The sequence below is a fragment of the Apostichopus japonicus genome, chromosome 16 (assembly GCF_037975245.1).
Source record: "Apostichopus japonicus isolate 1M-3 chromosome 16, ASM3797524v1, whole genome shotgun sequence".
In the NCBI taxonomy this organism is placed as follows: domain Eukaryota; kingdom Metazoa; phylum Echinodermata; class Holothuroidea; order Aspidochirotida; family Stichopodidae; genus Apostichopus; species Apostichopus japonicus.
The window spans coordinates 44,911,074-44,934,295 of record NC_092576.1 but is presented as its reverse complement, the minus strand read 5'-3'; the positions used below and the strand labels follow the sequence as shown (position 1 = coordinate 44,934,295).

Below are 23,222 nucleotides of genomic sequence, written 5' to 3'. Positions count from 1 at the left end.
ATTATCTTCTTCAACATTATCTTGAAATTGCCATCATATATTTATACAAAAAATCCTGCCTTATATCTGAACATCGTTGAACTATTTTATGAAATGATATATACACTTTTCTTGATTATAATGGTATTATGAAGTAAATGGGATGTTTATGAGAGGACTTGACGTATACAAACTCTTTAACTCGTTTTACTTTGCGGCAAAATTACGACTTCAGATGTCGAAACTTGCACCTATGGAGTAGGCCTATTTAAAAAAAAAACATCGTTTGATTGAGTGGCTCTCTTGATGATGCAAAGATCCAGATGAATGATCCAGCCCCGAAATGGAGTAGTTTTAGTTACAAACGTGTTTTGGCAGGTGTATTAATCGTGTCGCTGCTGTTAACAATGATTTTATGAATATGATAACATTTTTGGTGATTGGTTCTTTTGTCTTATGTATCTACAACAATTACTGGGCATGCAGGGGGCGGATCATACTTTTTCCCCCGACTGTAGCCGTTGGAGAGGAGACACAAATCCATCTACCGCTTAGGATCGACCCCCCCCCCCCTGATACCTTAGCCACAGTTGGTTAACATAAATTATCACTAAATGTTATGGTAACTTGACAATATGCATAGGAGGAACTAGAACTACATTTGCATGCAACTACCAAGTATTGTAGTGCGCGAGGAGTGCTTGCAGTATTAGGAAGAACTTTTCGGTTGTTCATAGTGTTATTTTTTGGCGGACAACACACCAGGGAGTATAGTCATGTATAGGTATCTACAAAGTGAGGGCGCTTTCGAGCGGCGTGACAAACTCATAATCAGCTGGCTACGCAGCTAGACTTTAAGTTTCACGTCCAGTAATGTAGGCATCGTTCACTTGACCAGTTATGACCATACTTAAGCGCGCACGCGCACTACAATAATTATCATGCATGTTTCTAATTACTAGGTGGGCAAACTAATTTCCTGGGTAATAGGACAGTTGCCCACCCAGTTAGAATGTCATTTACTTCGCTGGTTATAAGTTCTGACCAAGTCATGTATATTACACTTTACAGCATACACCGTAATCTAACTTAGAGATTTGTGACTACACAATAATGTGTACGGTCTATATATAGTCTTAGTCATGTAGCCTAATGCTTCATTTTATTGTGAAGTTAAGTATTTCTTTATGGTAGTACCATACCAAATAGTAAGATGATACGGCTTTTAATATTGATTTTTATTTCAAGAAGCGTCAGACTATATATTTCGCGTTATTGTAAAGATATTTAATCATAAATCAATTTATAACGACAAATTAAAATAAACTAGGTTCAGTTCAACAGTGCACATTTCAGTAAGATGAAGCTATAAACATCGTACTAGCTGCTTTAGGCTGAAATAGAGAATTGTTTTAAATTCTTTTATTTCTCTTATTATTCTTATGCTTAGTATTCCTATTTTTCGTATTGTTCTTTGGAAATAAGTAATTTAACTGAAATTTTCTTATTTTCTACGCTGTTCTAATTACTTTTTCAGTTTTAGGCTCGCAAAGATAGCAAAACTGTATAACCTCATAATTGATTTCCTAATTGGCGTCAAAATGAAACTTAGAAAATTGTTCACAAGAAACTACACGCCGCACGCAGCATCTGGTTACAAACAAAAATCATGAGAAAGCCTCGGATTTTTCCTTACCAATATACCCAATTGACATCAGCTTTAAACTGTATGTTTTCACTGTGCATACACAACGTTGCGTCCCTTGAACAACACTAATTTTAGTATTTATTTATTGGCGCCAAAATGTCTAGACCGGTGTTAGAAACACCTGTATATGAATATCGGTGACTCTTGTTGTTGAATACCTGTGTACATCTATCACTTACAATGAATGGTATAGTGTTATATACTGGTGAAGGTTATATATATATATATATATATATATATATATAATTTGTGGAGAAGAAACCGCTGATAATAGCTAAAAGCTTAATATTGATTAGGCTAGGATTTTTGCATTGGCTAGGCCATAATTAACAATAGGCAAGACTATCATAGGCTACGATTAGCTTATATATCTCTTAGACATTCAGTCAACAACACTATAGTACTTTCAGAAAGAGGACATTCTTGGAAATCTAAATCATAAAAAAATAACCTAGTTGTGGACTGATTATCACTAATGCCCAAGTTAAAGGGTATCATACCAAACAAGGAATTGACAAAATACAGTCGGATCACTGAGTTTGCATTAAAACTTCTAACTGAAGGGAAGATTAAAACTAGTCATTAACATTCTCGACTGGCAGATGTAAAATAAATGTTATTTCGGGAACAATTACTTCATTCTAGCTAAGAAAAATATACATGAGCAAACAGTAGAAACCTTGTTTTCCTTCAAAAATCCTAAACCACGTCCAAGTCGTCCTTACGTAGGCTAATTCATCCGTCTAGGCCTTTACACAAGTCAAGATATGAAAATCCACAATGAGTAGTTACTCTATGGACCTAAATTATGCATAGTCTGAAGTTAAAGCCAGTTATTTAAATAACCCGCAGTTTGAAATATATACATATACACCTGTAACTAAATATGAACTATAGTTTTACGAAATATAGAACCTTTGGACAACAATATTCTAATTGAAGTGAAATTTTATCTAAAAAATGATAAAACAATTAATCATTAAGTAAAGTTTCGATAATGTCTTTTAGCAGTAATTCGAACGTCGTACAGTTACACCTCGTTTTCTCTTCATTTTTCTTATTAATTTTTAAAATCGTACGTCATTACCATGCCACCAGATATTTGTCCACATCATCAAGATTAAAACGTAAAACGTTTTTAAATTAAAAGTGCGTCACTAATTGAAAGTTCCAATCAATAACAGATGTTCTCTTAAAAAGGGCGGCGTCCTCTCATTAAATTTGCAGTTAACTAATTTATCTCTCGTGTTTGTTAATTTACGTATTTCTGCTAACTGTTCACACCCGCTGAATTCCATAGTAACAGAATATAATACAATGAGAACCCAATCAACCCGATTAAACTGAAAGTAAACTGAAAGTAATCATAAATAAATATAATTAAACCATCGAGAATATATGTAGTATTTCAAGTTGATAATATTATGTTTAAGGAAATATATTTTAAAAAAAAGCGCAGTGTTTTTTAATTGAAAAAAAAACGATACATTTTAGAAAGTTGAGATCATAAGTATTGTCCACTTTAGGAATATATATGAACACAATGAAAAAAACATGTTACAATTTCATTAAATCCACTAAAAGTTTAGCCACACTCAAACCTGTAACTTAGGGATGAAGTTGATAATTCACGAGAATATTGGTAAATTCCATGTGATGTTATTTAAATAAGATTAATTAACTTATATTGGTTAGAGAACTAACCACAGACATCATTTAAACAAATCGCATTAACTGGAAGTAATTAAAACTTACGCTGAATCGTATGGATTTTAAATCATTTGTAAATTAAAATATTAGTTTAAGTCTCAACAACCTTTTTTTGCTTAAAGCTTGAACTGGATCTACATCTGCTTCTCTAAATTTCATCTCAATTATAACTAACAACTTATTTACTTAACTATAATTCTTCCAACAAATCCTTAAACTTATTTAAACAAAATCTTGCATAAGTTGCAGTAGAGGTTTCCTTTTCATGATTCATATTTCATTAGTGACTAATATTTAAATTTTAAACTATATTTTCCTTCTGAAAGTTCTAACTTAAAACACACAATTAATTACATTTGATCAATACTTTTATTCAAAAGAAAGAATTATCTCAACTTTTTATTTGTAACATTTTACTCCCGTCTTAAATTTGTTTGCAATTAAATAATACATTAAATTGCTTCACTATATTCATTTGCATTTAACATTAATATTTTATGGACCTTACTAGCTATAAAGAATTTAATTAACCATTTTATTGTTAAACTATCAAACTAATCCTTTAATCCTACATTACCGACTTATTTTTCTCTAATCTAAACCATATATTTCTTTTTCTACTTGACTCCCCTTAAAATCAATCCCTTATTTCCGTTCTATTTATTTATACCTATTTTAAATAAACACGACCTAAATCAATCAAACTAATCCTTTAAATCCTACATAACCGATTTATTTTCCTCCAATCTAAATCATTTATATATGTTTGTACTTGAATCTCCTTCAAATCAATCCCTTATTTCTGTTCCATTAATTTATTCCTATTTTGAAATAAACACGACCTAAATGTCCTAGTTTTTCGTTTTACTTTCCTATCTTTTTAATTCGTTATTTTTATGATTTTTAATATGATGATAATCATTCTAAACCTAACCAAATCCAATCTATTTATCTCTATCTACTCTTTTATCAGTAACTCTATTCTCTTATTCTAGATTCCTATCTCCTGTGTGAATCTACGCCTCTGCTCTCCTAGAGTTGATGAGTCTGGTTTGAACCTTATCCTTCAGTCTGGTATCTCTCTCTCTGTCCTGAGTTCTCTCCAGGAGCTGAAGATCTCTGACTTCAAGAGTCTAACTAATGAAGAGTTGGCGGCCATCTTGTCTTACTCATCACAATGTACAAGCTTGAAGGAGCTGATGTAAGTATTCCGGTGTAGATGTTAGAATCATCATAACAGTTAAACAGGGAATTAATTGAATTAATAAAAGTTAACAATATTAAACTAACAATAGAGAATGTAAAGTGTGCTGTATTTTAATGTCAAGGATTGGATATAACTAGTTTAGTTGGATTTATTTTAATAATAAGGTCATCGTGAAAAGAATTATGTAGGATGTTATGATAAATAAAACAAAATATAAAGGATTAATAGGGAAATTTTAAGAGAGGGTTGGAGGGGTAGGTAGGGGTTGTTTAAAACTTTCTTTGTTGAGTTTATTGTTAAATTTTAACTAAGAAATAGGTTTTAGAATGACAGGAATCTTTATAAGGATCAAACAAGAGCTATATACACAAAGTAGGTGGATATTAATTATTCTAGTGAGTGTAATGATTATTCTAAAATATTTTTTAGAGTTTATAAGTACTAAATGTTACTTTTGAAGATGAAACTTCCCAAAAAATTGTTTTCAGTTATGAACATGTTATTTAAGTAATGTTTTAACATGATTAATATAAAATTAGATAAATAATGGCAATGTAAAATAGCAAAAACTAAAACATTTATTGTTAAAAACCCAAGAAATAATGATCAAATTATAATACTCTAGCAAAACTGAAATTTATACCAAACAAGCAACCGACAAAACAGTTTCAGTTGTTGCAGTTTCAAAATTAGTTACTCAAAATAAGTTAATAAATAAAGCAATAAATAAAAGGAATTTTAACAAAGTAATTTATAAAGTTTAATTGTATTTTTTCTTTATTACAATAAAGATAATTGAAGGTTAATCTGCATGTCATAAATTCCAGCGATAAAAGTGTGATCCACTCAAAAAATACATCAACGTATTTTGAAGAAAAAAACAATGTCATGCCAAATCAGTTAATGAAGATTTATTTCACTCATTATTTTAAAGAATAAATAAATCAAAGCTGAGACATATTGAGCTTCATCCTTTTTAAACTCATAAATTCATAAAAAAAAAATCATTAAAACATTCCCGTTGTTTAAATGTTTATAACCGTACTTAATATTATTTCATACTTATATCGATCATGAAATCACTGCATTGTCCTTAACCTTTTATTGTTGATGACCCCCCCCCCCCTGCCCTTTCCCTCATAGGTCATTCGAAGACCGGTTTTGCTCAATACATTTCCGACACCTCCCATGTACCAATCCATTGTTACCATACTCACCCCTTTCAACGAACAATGATTACACTCAAGTTCTTTGCAGTTTCCCTTTTTTAATTCATGTTTACCCTAACCATGTCATAGAAAAACTATTTAGTAGTGACATAAATGAAATACGTGATAAATGAAAACTACTTAACATATGTTATATGTGCGTTACCGCCATTCCAGTAATAAGTGTAATCGGGAGAAAAATAGCAATGGAAATAATACACTTTTGGGAGTTTTGTTTGGTCTGACTATAAAAACCAATGTAACACAGAATATTTATTCCCTATCTAGACTAATACTTTACCCCAATCTCTGCTGCAGTAAGTTAAGTCTAGACCCCTATGCCCCTCGCCCCTTTTATACACCTAACCTGTTCCCTAACCTCACACCCCCCCCCCCTCCCACTAGCCATCCACTTCAGAGAGATGCATTTGCATGTTTTTAGAGAGCCCATCAAATCCATCCCGTTTAGTACACACGGTAGGCCTAATCTCTTTTTACAATAGTGGTATGCACAGACGATTGATGCAAACAATTTATTTTCTAAAGTAAAATAAGCTAACAGTAAATATGTCACACCTGGAACTCCCATAAATACCTAATTAGCATAATAATAGATGACACGAGCCAAGGTTAAATCTAATGAATAGAAATATAAACGAGCCAGGCGTCTACTGTACACCTGGAATGTTTTAACTAAAATTGTCATAGAACGTAACCATGGAAACCGACGCTAAGTAGGTCAGTCCGTGTCCTGCAGTGGCTGGGAATAATGCATCATTTTATGTAACCCTAGTACTAGTAGACATATCTAATAGCGTTCAGTGATGTGATATGCCACGATATTACAACGTGTTCTCATTGTGCAGTTATTCTATGTTCATATATTTTAAATGAGCAAACTTGATTTCCTTGGATGTTAAAACATTCCCCACTTCCTCCTATATCAAATTTAATCGAATATTTTATTTCCCTTTCGTCGATGTTCATCCTTCTCGTTGGTATAAGGAAGTCTGCCTAATTTTACACATTATTGAATAGCTCTTAATGTAACTCACATAATTAATATGTGAATACAAACATTATGGGTTTTTATTTGCCTGGTTCCATGAAGAACATTTTGTTCTATAAAGTTAAACAAACGTCAATTTGAAAATATTTGAGGTTTATACAATAGTTTCATAATTCCATTATTGCGTATAAAGCTAACAAATTATGCGCCATATATTATGTCATTACTTAAGCTGTGGAAAAGGAAAAAGGGTTACCCTTTAACTGGTAAACCATTTAAAATGAAAGACGAACATCTCGATTTCTTTTCAAGTTAGCCAGCCCTGCTGATTGTTTTGCTCTTATAACATAATATCAAGTGACTCTTAAACGTCTTCGACACTTACAGCGAAACGTAAGTACTAGGTGTTATATAGTGGCATTATCATAATCAAATGTTGGTTGATTTAGTGTTTTCCATTACAATCAATAATCGTTTGGTTTTATTGTATTGAATATGCGAGATGAAGATGAAATATTGTTCGTGTTTAGCAGGGGAAAAAATAATACGAAGGTTCATGCCTCCTCGTCAAATCTGACATATAGACATATATTTCTCAGCCATAAAATATCAAAACATAAACAAACACGAACAAGTAAATAAAGCATAGGAGATTCTTTAAAGTTCGTTTTATGATATATTATATCTCTTTATCTTTAAATATCGAATTATGTACTGCATTTTTTATATCTGTACAGAAGAGTGAAAGTGGAATAAAATATTCCATCTAAGTGTAGCACTTAGCTTAAGGACTAAATATGTGCTGGTAACGCAACCGCGAGACACATAAGCGGTGTTCAATTCTACGATCAGTCGCCTGCCTTTGTGAAGATATTAGACACAGTATATTAAAATGAGGACAAACGCAATGTTCTATCGTAATCCGCAGGTAAATATTGTTTATTCACCATAACGGTAAAAGTGAATTACGATATGCAAAATGATTGAAAATATATATTATACAAATGAAGTTAAAACATAATTAACACATGACAGTCATCATGGCCTAACACTAATAGCCTACTAATCTAATAACTCGGGAGCCACGCCCATCTCATCTAGTTTAATGTAGTATAATGGTTGGCCCCTCAGTCCACATATAGCGTCTACTAGTGGGAGTACATCATACGTCTCCGTGGTAACGCGGACAACTACACATCAACAATATTGGTATATGCTGTGTAGACATTAATATAATTAATTTCTAATGAAACTGGTACAGTCTGGTACAGCCAGGTGCATGACAGCTTGGAGTGTCTTGGTGAATGGTCATCATACATTGCCAACACAATACAAATGCACTAAACAAGGGGCAAGGGGATTAACGATCTCCCACAGTAATCAAACAATTACTAAGCCATTAAAATAAGTATGAAAATATGCGATAATATACAACAAAGATAATCAGTGAGGGTGACACAACAATAGTAAAATAGTATAAGCGAATGTCAACCTGATCACCTCATACAGAGTAAAATATATGGTACATCAAATCATACTTGGTCGGCATGACAACAAGTAAACTAAAGTATTAAAATAAAGTGAACCTTTCCAGACGTACTGTAGACACTAATATGCAACTGGTCGCTAAATATACAACTACCTGCCCATGTTACTCATACAGCAATAACACAGTGCTCCATAAATAAGTGAAACTGTCTATCCCTATTCGGCATAGCAGTTTAATCTTGGATTGTCGTAATTTAATATATATATATATATATATATATATATATATATATATATATATATATATATATATATATATAGATATATATATATATATATATATATATATATATATATATATATATATATATATATATATATATAACAAGGAAGGGTCAGGACTGCAAGAAGAGTGCTCTATGCTATAAAAGCAGAGCCTAAACATATAAGTAAATGCCTTGGTAAGTACAGCTGTTACTCGGAGTTTCACGCCCTTAGGGTGGCGATCGTCAGACAACTGAACAAATACTCTCTGCGCGGATATATTCTATGGGGAACACGAACCCTATTTCTTACGTGCACGGTTCATTGGTTTGAGCCTATTGTGGCGACACTTGGAGATGAATTCAGATCTCTTATTGAGTAAATACGGGTTTTTGGACAGGAGGATACAAAGCTTTTCATCAATACAGAGGTTACATTGACCGGATCTACGCATGCTGGTATTGGAATGCTTAAGTACGCTCCACTCAATAACGAAGGGGGCACCTTTACGCTTCAGGTCCCATATATGTTTGGAAAGCTCTGTTTCTTTCTCGTAACGCTCATGTCGGAATGACTTACTGTGGTTACTGTACCTTTGCTTAAAGGTGGGATCGCTCGTAATTTCCTCGTAAATTCTGTCCTTCACACCACCCGATTCAAAAATAATATCAATACTACCCTCTATCGGATCGTCGCTGTTGTCTCGTAATTTCTCAGCAATCCCGTATTTACGGCTAGTAACGGTAAGCAATAAACGGGTTCGGTTACTTGAACGGTGGCCTTGGCGAAATTCCTGCATAGTTTCTTGTCTGTGGCAGTACAGGGAGTTGTTATGGAACAACTCCCTGGTCAGTAGTATGCGGTATTACGCCGCGTTTTCGTGTGTGTTGTGTGATACAAAACTCAGTGCTTTGTTTTACGTTCAGAACTTTTCACAACTAATGGGCTGTACAGTATAGGTTACGGTCGAGCTTTGCATCAGGCGTAATAGTTCGACCAGGGAGCTGCTACTCTAGCAGTTCCCTGCTTTTACTCTTTTAGGCCTACATGGTGAGCAGTCGAAGTCAAGAAACAGCTCAAGAAACTAATAGTTATGAACTTTATGTCTGATTCACGCTGACTGGTGTCACAAAAAGACAAACGCGAATGAGTGAAAAAATTGACTGAAGTGATTACAAACTATTGGGTATCAAACGTAAAGTCAAGTCCGTCATGTGTGAACAATTGGTATTTCAGCCAATTTAGGTATTAATTATACATAGACTGAGTCACAGCTTACATTGTATTTTATATATAAATTTTAGTTATATATCAGGAGGGAAAGACAAAGCATTTTATGTCATATACCATATACAGATAAATATGTATATTTAATTATTTTTGGACTCCTGGCAACGGGCCCTTTAGGCGATCACAGAGCACTTGCCCTAGCTGCACCCCGTCCTCCTAACCGGTGCACGTAAACCCTGTCCTTGCACCCCTTTGACCCGAATTAAAAAATAACGAAACTTGAATGGAAAAGGAAAGGAAAATACGTTGCCATAAGGGGCGGCTCCACCCTCTTTAGAAAGGATTGGCAAAAAGGGAATAAGTACATGAACAATAAACTAATAGTTATTTCCATTGAAAAGTGTCTCGCTGAGCATCGGCCGTCAAAGCAAAAAACTTTTTTTTTCTAAATCACGTCAGTGTATTGCTTTCCAGCGTACTGTACTCCCAGAATTGACTATCCTGCTTCTTGTTCCGAACGGCTCCCAACGAAATGCCAAGAAGTCGGCAACGGGGTTGGGGTGGGTTACCCAGCTCCACCATGGGGCACCTCATCACGACTGACTCGAATTACAACTCGAAACTTAAACTGAAATTGGATTGAATTTAAAAAAATATATACTAGATGTCTGCATGGATCATACTTATCTATACTATTGTGTGACCATATAGGCGTACGGGCTCTATATAGTCAACCAGGAGAGACTGGGGGGAAGCTTTTTTTCTTGCCACAGAAAATTAAACATTGCCCGGAAGTTCCTAGCACGATTAATTCATTTCAAACTTCGACGGCAATGAAGGACAAAGAGAACCATATCCTGACTATAAGATCATTGAACCATCACGAACAACTCCGAATAATCTTCCATTTGCCGATTCATGACACTGGGAAGTAAGGGGTGGGGGGGTGGGGCTTTCCATTTGATCCGCAAGTATATTGAACGGTCACCACAACAAGGGTGTATAGCTTGGGACTAGCACGGGGAGACTTGTCAACCTTGTGAACTTTTTTGGGGGTGAGATGCGGGGGGGGGGGGAGTCGGCAAACTAAAACATACAGGGTAAACAGAGGGGAGGAAAGAGGTCAAGAAAGAAAGCGTGAAAGACAGATGAAGGGATGGAGGAAGAAAGTAAAGAAAATGTGGAGATGGAGGCTAGGGGTAGAGATAGATATGATATGAAAGTACAGAGAGAAAAAAACCAAGAGCAGAAAAATGGAGATCACTGGGATACTGTCAAATACACAAGAAGAATATACAATCTAAATACTGGAATTAAATAATGCACAACATAAATACAGCTTTATGACATCAACAAATCAGAGGGGAAGGATATAATGTTTCAAGGATGCTGGAAAATAAGACACAACAGAAGATGATTATGGTTTCTGATCTATTAGGCTTCTTCTCTCTACTGCTACCAGGATGTAAGAGACCACAGGGACTCGCACAACTCTTTAAGTTGTGATGACCTCTGACCCTTACTATGCCTAACTGTTATCTTGCCAGGAAATAAATACACCAGTGCATGAGAGGAGGTGAGAGACAGGACTGATTGATCGTGTCGATAGGGGTACATGTGATTCAAGAAGATAGATGTAAAGATTAGCATCGTTTGGACACTTCAAATGGGACCCCCTCCCCACCCCCCCCACACCCTCCCCCACGTTCAAATCATATCCCCTCCTGGCAACGGAAATGAACACCAGTATAAATAAACCGATACAGATATTTATACACGCTGTGCGTGTAGGCCTATATACAATAATATAAAGCTGGCCATTCTCTGATTGTTACTCCTTGATTGAATTTCCCCAACCTTGCCCACCTTGACTTAGAGGGTGGCCAAGCTCCTGATTCACAGTCATAGCTACTATCGAGCAAAATGGACGAAAGCAATTTATCTCAATCTGGTGATGCAGATGTATCATTAGCTGCTAATCCAACGTTTGTGAATGTCGCACAACCTGTCAACAAAAGTCTGGGAAAAGTGCTTGCCCCTGCCATATGTATGATCTCTTTTGTTCAGGATCATGTAAATGTGGCAATGTGTATTCGTATAGTCTGAGGTTTTTCTCCCATGCTGCTCCATATCTAATCCTACTGGTAACATTGGACAGAACATTGGCAGATGGCTTCTTGAGAGGTGTTGAAGTAACTGGATCAGGAGTATCTGTAGAGATTACATAAAACAAGAGTTACTAGATTGCAAGTATCCTGCTATAGCTTCTATGGCTGTGACTAAAAATATACCTTTTGTTTAGAACTTATCACACTTATGCAGCACTGGAAACTGATATTTCAATTTAAATGGTGTCATTGAGTTAGAGGACATTGAAGTTACAAGTATGTTGGTGAAACCAAGACCACCCTCAAGAAGCAGTTCTAGTCACAAGTCAATACCATGAAAATGGAGACTCCAGTAGGGGAACACTTTCAGCTGCCCAATCATACCATTAAAGACATGTCCCAACAGGTAACTGAATTCGTAGACTAACCATCTCAGACATAGTACACCACAGCAGAGATAGAGAGAGCGGACGGAATGCCCTAGCACCATTCAACTGAATAGGCTCAATATACAGGAAGGACATGACTAACTTTATCCTGCTCCATCTCTGTATTCTGCTATAGTTTATTCGCCCTCTCTCCTTACTTAATCCTCGCTTTGTACTCCACAGTTTATCTAAATACCTCTGCTTTCACTGACTCCTTTTGTTCAATACACCATTAACTTCTTTCTTTGTGTTCACCATGTCCTCTCTGTTCCAGGCTCTATTGTGTCTCTTGAATTTACTGTTACTAGTCAGTTTGCCTCTAAAGAAGATCCTGATAATATCAGGCCCACTTACTTTTATAAATTTTCATACACATGTATGCTTTTTAGTGGATGAGCAATATGCTACCATTTTTTTCTTTTCTTTTGGAATTAAATGAGAATGAAATTGTATTATTTTTCTGATCACATCAGATCAGATAAGATTAGCACTGCTCTTCCAGTCTGTAATTCATGCAAGGATAAACATATAAATTCACCTTCTCCTTTCTGAGTGTCAACTGATCTTTCTGTGGTGACAGCTGCTGAGAATGCCTCTGTTTGACTTTCAGCATCTTTCCGGAAAAGATGCATTTGAAACCTATACAATGAAACCAATGAAATTGTCCGTAAATCATATAACTGAAATAGTAATTTTACTGTACACCCCAAGCTTAATTGTATGCATAATGAATCTGGTAAATGGTAATGACCAAATCATTACAAACATACATGTTTTTATCATACCTACCCAAGAAAAAATATGAAAGAGAAAAGTAACAAGCAAACACTTAGGCATATTTCAATAATAACATATTGTTAACCCACATTGATTTAAACCCAGATAAGGATGAGATATTCTTTCATACTCTTCTTCAACATATCCATAAACCGCGGTACCTTTCAAGAATTGTAAGGATAATTTTGTGTTGCCCAACTGCTTGCCCAACAACTTGAGCTCACATGTCAATGTAAAATTTACTATGTAAACTTCCTGTCTTAGTGAACTGATTGGTTTCATATCGCTAAAAGATGTCCAGTCTTTTGATGAGAGTTTGATGTACACTCATTATTTACCTACTGTGTAAACTTCCTGTTTATGTGAGCAGTTGGTTTCATGAGTGAGAATTGAGATGCTACTGTAGCTTACACCATGACATAAGCCCACCATTGTGAAAAATTCCTGTTTACATGAATAGCTTGATTTCAGACTACCATTAATTTAACGCTAGATTACTCTCCACAAGAGATAGTTTCGGCCACCAAATTTAATAGATATTATAATTTTTGAACACTAAACATCAGATCATTCACAAGAAGCTGAACAAAAACAAGCATAGTATATACTGACTATACTTTCTTACCCCCAGGCATGGCTATATAAAGGTTTATATAGGTATAGCTATATGTACTATGGTCCCTCAATTTGTGAGGCTAATTTACCTAACTTCTTGCATAGCAGTTGGGTTCCTTCAAAAATCCCAAACACAGACATGTACACATGATTGCTGGAATATTGGACAGACAGTCAGTAGATAACAGTATAACACCCTGTTGCCCAAATGAACCATTAAAACTTGATTGCATATATGCTGGCTGTGGCTGACCTTAGAAAAACCTAAGGTCTAGTTGCATACGCAGCGGTGTGAAAACATGTGAATCAGTTAGGAGTGATTCTAAATTATTTATGTAGATGCATTATTTTTATAGGAAACATTGCAGGTCCATGTGGTTGTACTTGTACAGCACAGTAGGCCTTCCTCACTGGTGTATATTACAAAATTAGGGAATACAGTTACTATGAACACTAAATTCTGATACTTATTACTAATACTATAGGCCTTAGTCCTATGTTATATTGCCCAGTTAATTATGACTGGGCATAGGTGAGGCTTTTCTTTCAAATGCTCATTCACAAGAATTATTCTTCAAACAAGGACAGCTGATAACAATTTAGAACCTGGAGGGGGTGGGGATGAACAGATCACCTAGGCCTAGTGGTTAGAAAATATATTTCCATCAATTTGTTGAGGCAAAAACAGTTTACTTTTTGGTGATGAGAAGGCCCAGCTTTCCATGGCATAAATATGAGGAGTGAAACTAAAGACCCCCAGTCCCTGTCAGTCTTCTTTAGGAAGGATATTTTAATTTGTAACTGTATACAGTACAAAGTGGCTATTCTTACAACTAGTCGTAAGAATAATTTCCGACTACGCATGGGCAGTTGCTATTTTTATGATTAGGAGTACTAATTTTACGACGATGAGTAACAATAACTTCCGGTTAGGGTTAGGGTTATGTTTAGGGTTACCTCTACTACATGCGCAGTTGCTTTATTTACTGCACTTGAATTTGCCTTTGTCGTAAGAATAGTTTATAATTGTTACGACTAGTCGTAAGAAACGGCCTATACAGTATCCTCGTGACAAGCATTCACAAACAGTGATGATGATGACTCAGTAATAGAACTTACTGCTATTTTGTGCTAGGATAAGTATGATAAGGTTAGCATACGCTAGGTCCATTGGAAAAATAATGAATGATAGGCCTAGTTACAAAGGGGTACCGTTGTTTTCCGCACATGTTACTTTCCGCTGAAACAAAACAGTGTTTTCCGCAAACAAATTTGTCAGCGGAAAACAACGTTTTTTTCAGCGGAAAGTAACGTTTTTTTTTGGAGAAACAGAATAACTTACTGAATTGATTAGGCACATGGAAGGATTTAGGAAGATGGAGAAGATAGGATTTGACTGTAACAGGATAAAATGTAGCTTCGAGACTAGATTTATGATACAGTAGCTAAGGTTGTACTTGTAGCTTACGCTGTAAGGCTTACTTATATTATTATATTATTTTATTTCCAGCGAAAATCAAAGATACCGCCTTTTACACCTTTGTTTTAAACCATCATTACGCGGGCCGAATTTTTAATACTTAATTAGATACTCAATCCTTCATAACGCGGGCGTCCCTTTGCTCTAGTATATATGCTTCTTTAATAATTCGTAATTACAAACACCCCAAGCCTCCTCTAAATTATACGCAGCTTAACTTTTCTGACATGAACTCAGTCTAACCATCCTTGATCGACGTTCTTTGATACTTTCTCATGTTATTTTAATCATCTTGCCTGAATTTGGTATCTCAAAATTGCGGATAAATATAGTGTACAGGTAAGTGAAAAATAGGTGTTTTCCGCAGAAGAATTTTTTCAGCGGAAAGTAATCAGCGGAAAGTAACGTATGCGGAAAACAACTGAAACCGTTACAAAGCCTAGGCTCATCAAATCATGTATGTTACAAATACAATAGCATAGACACTGCGAAGTTCGAACACCTAAGCCTTAAAATACCCCAAAAACTATCTTCATTTTATTGACAGATATGTACGTACATACTTGCGCACGGGTCATTTTGGAGAGGAAATAACTGTAGCTTCCTAGTTTTTAGTGATATTGGCTTTCGCTTGTAGGTTATCATGGTGAAATCGTGTATTTCTTAGGGGTGTCCGAACTTTGCAGTTTTCTGTACTTCGCAATACTGACAGTTACCTAGGACAATACCCTGTAGTACTACTATGTACTAGTATTACCCTATACAGTTTTAGCCTAGCTTAGCAAATCATTACCTTTTTGTGTGATCCTGAAGCAAATGTTCTGCGAAATCTGCGTTGCTAACAGAAGTCAAATCGTGGACATGTTTGTAGAGTTCTTTCTCCATTTGCCAGTTTACGTAGGAACGTAGAAGATAGATCTTCGTGGCATCTCTTCGTCGCTGTTGTTCCTTTGCACTGCTGTTTTTGTCAGGTCCATGCAACAATGGCTTTCCTCCACTTGAACCTATACGCTCGTTCCAGGATAAGGTCGTTTTCTTTCGCCCGATTCTCCTTGCCCTGATCCCTTTTCCATGATTGTCACTATACTCTAGTCTAATCGAATGTATTTGTACGAAAATCGTACAGTATTCTTTACTCAAAAGGCACACAAACAACAAACTATCGCGTACGAAAATCCTTTGCGGTAAACAGTACAATAATCTGAAATGCTGTGCTATAACATTATGTGTGCATGGGTACGGGCTTGTTACGCATACGCTTGCCTGTGCTATTCACTGATCTAAATTTGCCACCGAGGTCACGTGAGTTTTAGGGGTCCCATTAAACCTCGCTGAAACCTCGATAATGCCAGCGCCCTCAAAAAAAAGTCTACGAGCGATATCGCCTTTAAAGGGGCCACTCGATAGCCCTATGTATGATTTGGTGTCATCACCAGTAGTAACATCGGCCCTATATATTACACTGCTCACCAAGCAATTCCCGTTGAGGGGGCAATTAAGTTTTACTCTACAATTGCATATGCGTTGAGCCAGCTGCGGTCTAAGCTTATTTTGTGATAGAAGCCGGTTATTATGGCTGTTGATGATTGATCGCATATTGCCCATACAACTGTAACTCAATTTCACGTTGTTTTTGTTGAAAATTTTGTGGAGCTTGTTTCCTTTCGGGAAGTGCTTGGCGAGTAGTCTGAAAAACAATTTCCCCACATTAGATTTGACATTACGGCTATAAGGTGGGTTAAACCATATTATGTTCCTGGTACGGGGTTTCTTTCTGGGTTGCTTCTTGCTGCTCTCCGTACTGTTGTTGTATACTAGGTGGTCGGTGTAGCCGCTATCTCGGAGCGCATCGTTGTATATGGGGGCAGCGTTGTCAAAGATCTCTTCGTTAGATGAAAGAGTGGAGATCCTGTTGCCGATGCTCTCTGGAATACGCTTGGTGACTTCCGGGGGGTGGTTGGAGAGGCAGTGGACATATGTGAGCTGGTGGGCTTATACATCCTTCATAAGTTAGGTGATCTCATCGACTCGCACGATATTGGCCTCTACAGAGATGATGGTCTTGCTGTACTCAGGGACCACTCGGGCAGCCAAGCGGATAGAATGCGGAAACGTATCGTAGCAGCCTTTCATACCTTCGGTCTAAAGATAACCACCCAAGCCAACATTAAGACCGTCAACTACCTCGACGCTACACTGGACCTACGCACCGGAACACATCGCCCATTCCGTAAGCCTAATGACCAACCCACATATGTCCACTGCCTCTCCAACCACCCCCCGGAAGTCACCAAGCGTATTCCAGAGAGCATCGGCAACAGGATCTCCACTCTTTCATCTAACGAAGAGATCTTTGACAACGCTGCCCCCATATACAACGATGCGCTCCGAGATAGCGGCTACACCGACCACCTAGTATACAACAACAGTACGGAGAGCAGCAAGAAGCAACCCAGAAAGAAACCCCGTACCAGGAACATAATATGGTTTAACCCACCTTATAGCCGTAATGTCAAATCTAATGTGGGGAAATTGTTTTTCAGACTACTCGCCAAGCACTTCCCGAAAGGAAACAAGCTCCACAAAATTTTCAACAAAAACAACGTGAAATTGAGTTACAGTTGTATGGGCAATATGCGATCAATCATCAACAGCCATAATAACCGGCTTCTATCACAAAATAAGCTTAGACCGCAGCTGGCTCAACGCATATGCAATTGTAGAGTAAAACTTAATTGCCCCCTCAACGGGAATTGCTTGGTGAGCAGTGTAATATATAGGGCCGATGTTACTACTGGTGATGACACCAAATCATACATAGGGCTATCGAGTGGCCCCTTTAAGCAAAGGTACAGTAACCACAGTAAGTCATTCCGACATGAGCGTTACGAGAAAGAAACAGAGCTTTCCAAACATATATGGGACCTGAAGCGTAAAGGTGCCCCCTTCGTTATTGAGTGGAGCGTACTTAAGCATTCCAATACCAGCATGCGTAGATCCGGTCAATGTAACCTCTGTATTGATGAAAAGCTTTGTATCCTCCTGTCCAAAAACCCGTATTTACTCAATAAGAGATCTGAATTCATCTCCAAGTGTCGCCACAATAGGCTCAAACCAATGAACCGTGCACGTAAGAAATAGGGTTCGTGTTCCCCATAGAATATATCCGCGCAGAGAGTATTTGTTCAGTTGTCTGACGATCGCCACCCTAAGGGCGTGAAACTCCGAGTAACAGCTGTACTTACCAAGGCATTTACTTATATATATATATATATATATATATATATATATATATATATATATATATATATATATATATATAACTAGGAGCTGGTTGCCCTAGTTCCACTACGAACATTTCCAAAAGAGGCGAGTGATTAACTCTAAAATCATTACACCCTCTATGACTTACATGAAGTCTACAAATATAAATAATGTACTACTGGGGAAGTCCCTCAGCTAGTACTAATAACAACAACAGTAGCATACTAACTATGTAATTTAACCCATGTACCTCTACTAACTTAGCCCACAGGTTGCCAAGGCAACTGACACCTTTTGTTAGGCTGCAGGTACTTAAGCATCCCTTCAGACTAAGATCAGGCTATAAAACGGAGACTCTGTCACCTAGCTTATCTGCTGTATATATCTGGTCAGATGGAGTCTGTACCAGTGAAGGGTGACTCACCAGTGGCGGAGCCAAGGGTATTGGTCATGACAGGCGAAAATGGTCTGTAGGGGCGCTTTCGACACTATCTAAGCGGAGCGCCACCACAGGTTGGCGCGTAGCGTACATAATTTTTTTGAGTAAAGATACTCCCTAGATCGCCTGGCTAATTTGCAAAATAAGTGTCATCGCCAAATTACACCAACAAAATGTGACAAATGTCAATAGGTAGATGAGAGCGCAATCAATAAGTCAATAATCGCGAATAAGTTAAGGTACAATTATAGAATACAGGGCCATTCATTAACTCTTTCCAGCTCTCCTAAGTTAAAAGTGGTAAAGAGCTGAAAAGGGTGCCAGCAGTCCATTTGAGTCCGTCAGGGGGGGGGGGCATCCGCCCCCCTGACTGTTTGGACGCTCCGCCACTGTGACTCACAGGGCTAAATACATGCTAATACTCTAATATACAACAACAATAGTGTCTCGATTCACAAGATAGACTATATATCAATATGTCTACTAACATATTATTACAACTCTTTCAAATATAAGATTAACAGAAGTTCAGCTATTCCTATCACCATGGCAACAAGTAAAAGTGTAGCTTTGCATCATGGGATCTAAACATAGCTCGTATAAGGGAAACTTAGTACAACTAGATACAAATGTGAGTGCATTACAGTAATGCTAGACATATCGTAGGAGTACATAATAAATTAAATATATATATATATATATATATATATATATATCAATTTGGGTTCCCGTTAAACCATAACCTAAAGTACTTCCAATACTCTTACATTAACTCAATGTAGGTTAGATCATAACAATACACATAATGGCAACGGTTGAGGGCATTATAAGTGCCATAATCAACCCTATAAACATACTATGAAACAACAGGTAACAATAATAATGATCTCACCTGTAGACTCTCTATAGCCAGTACAGATACAAAACGTTTAATTAATAATTACAGTCTGTGTGCATGTAGCCATCACAGGATAAACATAATAATTACAGTCTGTGTGCATTCAGCCATCACAGGATCAAAATAAGTAAAAGTAAATACAACACAATTACACTTATTGAGGGCTGCTATATATTCTGTGTGCACATTGCCAGCACAGAACTAACATGAGTACATTAGCAAGTAAAATACACTATGTATGCACAATGAAAATGAATAGGTTCCTGAAGGGTCTGGGGCAAAGTTAAAAGATGAACTCTTACCTGTGTAGAAATTAATATAATTAATTTCTAATGACACTGGTACAGTCTGGTACAGCCAGGTGCATGGCATCTTGGAGTGTCTTGGTGAATGGTAGAGTTGTTTGCAAACTTAGGTGTTTTGAGCCATTCTTAGAACAAAGGGAAGGATGTTACCCCACCCTACCAGAGAAGATTTTACTTAGACTGGCTACCAATACTCCAGGAAGTAGATAAACTGTCTTCCCACATCTTAAACTTACTCCACCAGAGATTACAGAGAGCGTGACGATAACTTACTACACTTAAGGAAGAAATAAAACAAGGCCTGGTCTGTTAGTGTTGTGACTAACAGATTAATTATCACTAACTTAGCGTAACCTAAGAGTAACCTAAGTGTGACCCAAACCACACAAGGCTTAATGGTCCTTCTAGCAGGAATTAGTCCACTGAGGGGTAATGCACACAGTTCACTGACTCTGTGAGCGTTACTAGAAAATACCACAAAGAGATAAGAGGAAAATGGAAAAAAAAAAGTGAAGGGGAAAGGTATATTATACAGGGGGACAAAACTATAGACACTACTATTGGGAAATATTAGGGGTGCTACATAAGTTTAACATTTATAATGGACAATGACAATTAGAAATCGCTTTCAAATTGCAACTTTATTGTATGCAGCAAACTTAGAAAGATGTCATCACCTTATTCATAGTTATAACACACGCTAACAAAATGAACTACAAATTTTTATCCCCGGTACACAATGAATGAATTACCCACAAGTTAACAATCAGAATAAGCACTTATATAACTGTCAGCGTCATATCCTGGTCGTAAATGTGGTCATTGTAATTGTCGGAACTGAGATTATCCTGATTTCACATATTGACGTAATCATGATAGAACAAAAAGAAATTAAATAAACCAGTCAAAAATCGCTCACCTCCCTTCCTCACCACTCACATGTTAAAAAACTAATTAAGAGAGAGAAAGAGAGAGATGACAAACGGGTCTCTTGGTGACCGCATGACCCATCCAATACCAGTAACCAGGAATACCTTACAATGTGACTTTGAATGTACAGTTAAAGAAGTTATAATATAATTAACGCATGATCTGCTTCCAATGACACATTGAAATCCGTCTCAGCAAAGCTACTTGATATCGAAATCGACCCGTAACCCCCCCCCCTTCTCCACCCCCTCAAAAATCATGTCGATACGGTTCATGAACGCCCTGCACATAAAGTGTTTGTTGCTGAGATAAAAACAAGACTAAGAAGCTCTAGACGGTAAAAAAAATATATTATTACGTACATACGCACGTAAAAACATTCCCTACGTAATATATTACGTGTACACAAACGCACTAATATTACGTACGTGATGTTATAACACACGAATATAGGCATACGTAAGTACGTACGTATGTGTTTTTTTATTATGTGATATAACCTATGTTAACACTTGTCTAATGTAAGCGAGCGTACTAACGTGATATCCTTCACGTACGTACGTACGTGATAATATTACGTACGTAGTATTATTACGTACCTACGTAATTATACTACGTACGTACGTGATATTATAACGTATTTACGTTATAGTTATAACGAATGTAAGCCTACGTACGTTCGTACGTGATTTAAGTATGTGACAAAACCTACGTAAACACTTGTCTAAAGTAAGCGGGCGCACGTACGTGATATTTATCACGTACAAACGTGATAATATTACGTACGTACATAGTATAATTACGTACGTATGTAATAAATAACACGTAAGTACATGATATCATTACTTACGTTTGTGATAATTATAACGAATATAGGCCTACGTACGTGTATGCGATATTTATCACGTACGTACGTGATAATATTACGTACGTACGTAGTATTATAACGTATATATCACGTAAGTACGTGATATTATTGCGTACGTACGTGATCATTATAAAAAAAGGCCTACGTACGTACGTGCGTGTATTTATTATGTGATATGATGTTATCACTTGTCTAACGTAAGCTAGTCTACGTGATATACTGCGGGATACATCTTTATTTCAAAGATGGAGAGGAATGAACTTGTCCGGCATTTGTTAGTTCGCGGCTTAATCTTTAAACTAAGCTTGACTCTGTGGTCGGATGATTGATACAAGCGAGGTGCAGTGAGCGAGAAGTATTATTGTATCATTATCTAGTTAGACCGTACAGTATACAGTACGTATATTCACGTATCGTGTACGTAGGCCAATATGTTACTAACTGTACGTATACTGCTACTCCTAAGCAAATGCATCGGAGGCGGGGGTGGGGGCTAGGGGGCTGCATCCCTCCCTAACTATAAATATTTGAGGGCGTTGTGGTCAAGTGGTTAAGGCAGTGGACTTGTGATCTAAGGATTACAGGTTCGAGCCCTGGTCAGATCAATACGTTGTGTCCTTGGGCAAGGCACTTTATCTCCATTGCCTCTCTTCACCCAGGTGTATAAATGGGGACTTGCGAGGTAACTTGTAGTTGTGTGCGCCGGTCTGTGGCTGCACCCTATGGGAAGTCCCCCGGGGGACACGCGGTTGTGGTGCACTGTGGTGCCCCAGGAGAGATTGATTGAGTTGTGCACACTTTGGTGTGTAGGTGTGACAAGTTATCAATGACCAGGGTTAAGTTGTAAAGTCGTGTGAGAAGGCCTTGGCCCTGAACAAGACTGTAAACCTAAAATTATAAATAATAATATTTTGGTGAAAATTCGGGCAATATGCCGATAATTTTTCGGGCACCTACTGAAAGAAAAATAATTTGCATTGTGTTTTTCAATGGTTAAACTTATATTATTATAATCATTATTATTGTAACGACTTCCCCAATAATTATTACAAATATGAAAGGGTATCCTGGCAGCGACTTTTTTCCCAAACAGGTTTGCAATTGTGTGTAAATAGTCGCTCATGATTGGTCGGAAAAGTTACGTCATAACAATGGAAAACTTCACTTCGAGGTCATCAAAATGTCTGCATCCATTCGTTGCAACGAAGATATACCCATTTAAAATTACCCTCAGCTTTTCGTAAATATATGTAGATGTGTTTGGAATTGGTTTAGACATATTGAGTACACTAGTATTGTATGATCTA

The 23,222-nt window shown here is 36.9% G+C and overlaps 2 protein-coding genes across 2 annotated transcripts in view; one reads left to right on the top strand and one right to left on the bottom strand.

Moving 5' to 3' along the window:
- The window catches only part of LOC139982205 (tRNA (cytosine(38)-C(5))-methyltransferase-like), a 114,543-nt gene that overhangs the window by 25,713 nt on the left and 65,608 nt on the right, over positions 1-23,222 (top strand). Inside the window, exon 3 of the mRNA XM_071994807.1 lies at positions 4,393-4,598. Within this exon, the coding sequence (XP_071850908.1) occupies positions 4,393-4,598 (206 nt within the window). The remainder of the gene's footprint in view (positions 1-4,392; positions 4,599-23,222) is intronic.
- LOC139983017 (uncharacterized) lies at positions 9,941-16,600 on the bottom strand. Its single transcript, XM_071996338.1, has 3 exons — positions 16,005-16,600; positions 12,878-12,978; positions 9,941-12,014 (listed from the first exon to the last, which is right to left on the bottom strand). Exons 1-3 carry the CDS (start codon positions 16,094-16,096, stop codon positions 11,812-11,814), a joined length of 396 nt encoding a protein of 131 aa, XP_071852439.1. The 5' UTR covers positions 16,097-16,600; the 3' UTR covers positions 9,941-11,811.

Excerpts from the sequence above, each read along its gene's own strand:
- LOC139983017 (XM_071996338.1), bottom strand. The coding sequence starts at position 16,096 with ATGGAGAAAGAACTCTACAAACATGTCCACGATTTGACTTCTGTTAGC. Across the intron at positions 12,979-16,004 it reads CTTCAGGATCACACAAAAAG|GTTTCAAATGCATCTTTTCC; the intron begins GTAATGATTTGC and ends TTCATTGTATAG. Across the intron at positions 12,015-12,877 it reads TGACACTCAGAAAGGAGAAG|ATACTCCTGATCCAGTTACT; the intron begins GTGAATTTATAT and ends TAATCTCTACAG.